General features: G+C 44.0%; 1 protein-coding gene across 1 annotated transcript; it reads left to right on the top strand.

Annotated features, from left to right (window-relative positions):
- The first annotated feature begins 2,487 nt into the window (after window positions 1–2,487).
- PRMT6 (protein arginine methyltransferase 6) lies at window positions 2,488–4,861 on the top strand. Its single transcript, XM_083156912.1, has one exon. The coding sequence runs from the start codon at window positions 2,607–2,609 to the stop codon at window positions 3,636–3,638; it is 1,032 nt and encodes a 343-aa protein (XP_083013038.1). The 5' UTR covers window positions 2,488–2,606; the 3' UTR covers window positions 3,639–4,861.
- Window positions 4,862–6,375: the final 1,514 nt, after the last annotated feature.

The following is a 6,375-nucleotide window of genomic DNA, read 5'->3' as shown; positions in this document are numbered from 1 at the left end:
TCAGGGGTTTCTGGCTTATGCTGATTTTATGGGGTGCCGCACTCTGCCCCTAGATAAAGCAATAGGGTCCCCCAATACACAGAGAAGCCTTGAAGATGGTTTTGGTGGCTTATTAATATATTTGCAGAAATATATGTGACCAAGATCTCTGAATTATATATTTAATCATGTAGTATTTAAATCTGGATATCATTCATTGTGCTGGGGGCAGGGCCGGCAAGAGAAATCTTGGGGCCCAGTACACTAACCCCCCACCACCACCACCACCGCACTATGTAGTCACCACTGAAGCCATTGCTGAATACATTTCAGTTTTATATATTGAGGAATAACTAGGCCAGGGGTTCCCAAACTTTTTGGAATCACAGCGCCCTAGAGCATCAAATTTTTTTCAAGGTACCCCTAGGCCAAATGTTTCTTATTGAGAAATTGAGGGAAAAAAAAAATAAGTAAGTACACTGTGTTTATATGTCACAGTTATCTGGTGAGGGGCAGGATTTGCTCTTGTTTGTCCACATATATTATGTTTGGCAGCCTTTTGCCTGTTACATTGCACATAACTAATATGAATTGATCCTGGTCCACCAAACCAAGGCACCCCTGTAAGTGTCCTGAGGCACCCCAGGGTGCCTAGGCACACAGTTTGGGAACCACTGAACTAGGCTAATTCATGAGCCTAGCCCTCATTTGGCAAGAAATGCAATAACTTTATTAGCTCCTTCCATTTAAAGACTCACAACTGTCAGCAGGTGCCTACAAAGTGAGGAGGAAATCCATGTTATAGAATCTCCAACTTGATTACTTATGGGTGTGAATGGAAATTGTTGACATATGAAACGTTGGACATGAGTTTTTAAAGTTTTTGTGTCAATGTCCACACCTCTCAACATGGTCCGTTATTTAGTGTAGTGCGAATACTCACTTCAGGCCTTGCGTTAGCGCTTTGCCCTACCCAATCAGAGTCCTCATGGATGTTAACGTATGAAAAAGTCCAGAAAAATAAGGGAAAAAAGGAGTTTAAAACTCATGTCAACATTTACTTGTGTCAACCTTTTCTACAGACATTTTGATTGTGTCGACATTTTATCAATGATGGCATATTTGTGTCAACCTAGATATTGTAGCCCTAATAACTGTATATCTCCCCTTCCACCATGTACAAAATGCTCTGCTCCTGGACTGCCAATGTAATATATGATTGCAGTCACCTGTGCAAAATAGATGAATTGATGAGAAGGGGGTTTCAACACAGGTGAATTCAGACATACATTATGTGGGAAGTCCATGAGTATTTGTACCTGGTGGAAGGGGTCAAGGCAAACTTTGTAGCGTTTTTGTAGTACAGTATATGTGTAAAAAATAGGGTTACCACCTAGCTCCTTTAATTCCGGACACATATTAATTACACAGGTTCTGTGGCTGGCTGACTTCAAGACTCCACTTCACCTGATTTTAAACTGCCACAGAACCTGTATAATTAACATGTGTCCGGAATTAAAGGGACTAGGTGGTAACCCTAGTAAAAAAACAATGTGTTTGAGACAGATAGATTATACCTTTATTTTCTTTCTCCTCCCTGGGATAAGCGATGTGATGCAATTGACAGGTCTGCGAAGAGAGGGCTAAAATGATGCAATTTGCATCATTTTAGCCACACACCCTCCTCAAAGCTCGACGTTTGCTGTTTTTTGACTCAGCTGCGGAGGGAGGTTCAGGGGCTCGACGCAGATGCGGGGTACTAGAACACCTTTCTTGGGGGAAGGGGGAATTGGAAGGGTCAACCCAATTATTGTGAGCCTCCCAGCCGATCTGGGAGGAGATGATAGATAGATAGATAGATAGATAGATAGATAGATAAGCAGCTGCACAGTATATGGGAATCACATTAAAAAAAACTGTTGAATAAGGTGAAATACAGGCACCTGACTGGAATTAGTTCAGGTTTATGCTCCTGTAATGGAACAATTTCAGAAATGTAAGACTCATTGCAATGCATGTGTTTGAACTTGTGACTGTTGCATAATCAGATCAGTTTTGTTCATCTGTGTGATTGTTTACAATACAATTGTGCTGACACAAAGCTATGTACAGGTTGAGTATCCCTTATCCAAATATCTCTTGCACTAAATATGTGCAAGAAAATGATTGCTTGGCATTCAAATTCCGTGCCTGAGACAGGAAACAAACTTTGTTTCATGTTTTGAAGCCTTGTTTCATGCACAAATAAAATATATTTGGGTGTATTTTATGTGGTTGATGTGCTTAAACAACATAAATGCAAGATACCTCAATGAAATATAACAATTATTATTCGAGAGAGAGAGAGATGGCATAGAAAGAACCTGAGTGCGAGTTTCCCACATGTCCACAACACAAAGTGAAAGTAAAAGACTTGGAGGGGAGGGGAGGGGAGGGGAGGGGAGGGGAGAGGGGGACTGGGCTGGGAGGGTGCACACTGCACATGCAGCAGCAGCTAACAGGAAGAGATCAGCAGCCAATCACAAGAAGCCTGAGCTGTAACCAATGCACACTGGTTTTACCTCTGCCTGCACAACACACACACAGTGACTCTGAGCTCACACACTAGCAGGCAGAAGTATAAAAGCATGGCGTTCCCCAAAAAGAGGAGACATGACAGGAGTGAGCAGGACAGTGAGTACTTCCAGTGTTACTCAGATATCACAGTGCATGAAGAAATGCTCTCAGACACTGTACGCACATATGCCTACAAAGCGGCCATTTTCCGCAACAAAAGCGCCCTTCTTGATAAAACTGTGCTGGATGTGGGTGCTGGCACTGGCATCCTCAGTGTGTTCTGTGCACAGGCGGGGGCTAGCAAGGTGTATGCGGTGGAAGCCAGTGCGGTGTCCCAGCTGGCTTGTGATGTGGTGAAAGAGAATGGGATGGAGGGCAAGATTGAAGTAATCAATAGTGCGGTGGAGAGCATTGAGATACCTGGTAAGGTGGACGCTATTGTTAGCGAATGGATGGGATATGGCCTTATGTACGAATCAATGCTGAGCTCTGTTCTATACGCCCGGGATAGATGGCTGAAACCTGGAGGCCTTATATTTCCGTCATGCGCTGATATCTTCATAGTCCCTGTTAATGATACAGTGGTGGAGAGCCGCTTGGATTTTTGGAGTGATGTGAAAGACATGTATGGAGTTGATATGACATGTGTGCGATCTTTTGCACGGAAATGCATCATGAGCCAGGATATGGCGGTGTGCTCCGTGTACCCTGAGAACGTACTTTCTCATCCTGTCAAATTTGCCTCTCTAAATCTCACCAGTGCCACGCAGGAGGACATTGGTAACATCACTGGTTCTTTCCAGTTCTTCTGCTATGGCTCCTCATTGGTACATGGATTTGCCATCTGGTTTTCTGTCACATTCCCAGGAGAAAATGGTGTCAGTCTATGTACATCTCCTTACGGCGAGGAGACACACTGGAAGCAAACTGTCCTTTACCTGGATAAAGAAGTGCAAGTTGAACAAGATACAGAGATTAATGGGGACATCAAAATGTCACCTTCAGAGAAGAACCCCAGACATTTATGTGTTACCCTCAGTTATTCCATTGGGAGTGATGTGCGCCGGACCAGGAATTTTCAAATGGGAAATGGTGCCGTTTAAACAAACCAATGTCTGTGTTTCCCCAAAAAGTTCTTTCATTGGAGCACATTGAAGTTGATTTTTGCAAATACCCATAGAGCTGCAGAAATCTGTGAGCTAAGACCTCCCCCATCCCTCTCAGGACCTGTTCCCTGTATTTCCACTTTATGACAACTTGCCCCACTGACTGCTAACTAAATAAACCCCAAATTGTGAAACAGATTTTTTTTTTATTGTGGATGCAATGAGTTTTATCAAATATATATTCTGGTTCACTCCTTCTGGCACATTCCTTCTTAAATGGACAAAACCATGTGCACTGCTGATGTGCTAAAATTTGCAGAGAGAATTAGATTTGGGTGAGTTATTTTGTTTCTGTGCAGGGAAAATACTGACTGCTTTATTTTTACACTACAATATAGATCTCACTTTGAAGTAAACCCCACCCAAATCTAAGTGACATCTACCCCACCTGCAGTGCACATGATTTTGTCCATTTGAGAAGGAATTTGCCAGAAGGAGTGAACCAGAATAACCCCCAAAGATACACATGGATATGAATGTAAAAATGTGCCATCTACTGTATTAAAACATTTCCAGCAGTTTTTATTTCAGTCTGACCAGTATCTCATTTTGTTTTTTGGACAGACTGAAGACCATAAACTGTTGTGGAATGTATGGCTGTATAATTAATCTTGCTGTCCAAGGGGCATTTCTAAAGTGAACTAGAAGTTTGCTAATTAAATTGTGCTGTTTGGCTCAAGGGAATTAGGTTACAGAATTTTAGCACCTTTTTCATTCTTTATAAGGTAACAATAATACAGTGTTTTTCTGTTTGGAATTATCTAAAATAATGTTTAAAATTGGAATAAACACAAATTGTATTATTCTAAGGCACTGATTTTCAACCAGTGTGCCGCGGGACAGCGTCTCATGGCGACTCAACAGGACAGGACAAGGGGGAGGCAGGCGAATCGTCCTCCTCAGCACTGTGTGCGCGCGCAGTGATGACCTATGGAGCTGACATGCCTGTGCGCATTAGGTCATCTGATGCGTTGCAGGCACCAGGCGCGTCCCTGCGAATGCGCAAAAGGCCGCCACAGAAGGGAGTCACAAGACTGTCGGAGCCATTTGTGCGCACTGGATGTTTTGATTACCTGTCCTGGAGGTAAAGGAGGGGCAGGTATGTGGCATTTTTAAGAAGAGCTGGTGCGTGGAATAATAAAGGAGGGGCAGGTATGTGGAATAAGTAAAGGGGGGGGGGGGCAGGTGTGTGGAATAAGTAAGGGGGGGGGGCAGGTTTGTGGAATAACTAAGGGGGGGCAGGTGTGTGGAATAACTAAGGTGAGGCAGGTGTGTGGAATAACTAAGGAAATTATAACAGATCTCAACATATATTAAATACATGTCAATATTTGTCTTATATTTGATTAAAAACTGTTGGTGCGCCTTGGAAATGTTAAAGTCTGGTCCGGTGTGCCGAGAGGTTGAAAATCACTGTTCTAAGGGCATAGAGATAAAGTGTAAAAGTGTATTCACTACAGCCATGAAATAAGTGAATATTGTTCACACCAAACCAATAAACTTGGCATTGTAAAATAATACGACTTACAGTAAATTAGATGTCATTTTCCTTCCTTGATCAGGGGTAGTAGCTGTCCTTGCCTTAACATCTACACAGGTTGGGTACAAAATCCCGGCAGCAGGGACAATGATGGCAGAATTCTGACAGGTCATGGAAAGTCTTTTCACCCTTTTGCTAATCCTAACCTCCCTCTATAATGGCCTATCCCTAAATGCCCCCCCTTCCTTTCACAGCCTTGCCCTGACCTCCATCACCTCTGCAGTTTAACCCTAACCCTAGTGCCTAACCCTAAACCCCCTTGTAGGGATAAGGTCATAGGTCAACAAGCATTAGGTCGACACCACTAGGTCGACATGTAGGAAGGTTGACATTGATGAAGGATGACATGGGTTAGGTCGACAGGTAATTCGGTCGACATGGGGAAGGTTGACAGGCAAAAGGTCGACATGCGGTTTTTCACTTTTTTTCTGGAGCCAACATGTGCCAACAGGCGGTATTTCATGCCCTACCATCCACTAGGGCGTGGGAGAATAAAATAGCATGCCAAGCGTAGCAAGAGAACGCGGTGCTACGTTTCAGTGTCCATGTCGACTGTGTCGAAATTCGGGACCTAAAAAGTGAAAACCCCATGGCGACCTTCCCCATGTCGACCTAATGCTTGTGTCGACCTTCCTGCATGTCGGCCTAGTTGCTGTCTATCCAATGATCCATACCCCCATAAACAGATACCCATACTTGCCACACACCACATCTTCTGCATTCCACCTGCTTCCTAGTGTTTTCCACTGTAACATAACATAGCGATACAGGCATGACATATCCAGTAGTAAACGCAGGGTTGCCGTCTTTTAAAATCTCTTTCTTTTAGCAGGTGTTCGGGGAAGGGGGGAAGCTTGAGCGTGGCTTAATGCCACGCCCCCATGATGGCCAATGACCCGATTTGCTGATCGCCGCCCTCATCGGAGATCGGCCAATCTGGTTATTTAAACGGCGCGGTCAGGGGTGAGATAGCCGGGAACAGGGGGGGGGGGCGGGAAACCAGAAACAGGGAGGGTCGCCCACCTTTCCGGGAGGCAACCCTGAGTAAACGTTCTCACCTAGGCGCCACTAGAAGGGCTCTGAATTTCTTCTTATCTGATACAAGCCCATTTATTTTTTACATAACTTATTTGT

This window comes from Crinia signifera, chromosome 8 (genome assembly GCF_055691185.1).
Source record: "Crinia signifera chromosome 8, ASM5569118v1, whole genome shotgun sequence".
Lineage (NCBI taxonomy): Eukaryota > Metazoa > Chordata > Amphibia > Anura > Myobatrachidae > Crinia > Crinia signifera.
This window is presented reverse-complemented; position numbering and strand designations above follow the sequence as displayed.

Excerpts from the sequence above, each read along its gene's own strand:
- PRMT6 (XM_083156912.1), top strand. The coding sequence starts at position 2,607 with ATGGCGTTCCCCAAAAAGAGGAGACATGACAGGAGTGAGCAGGACAGT.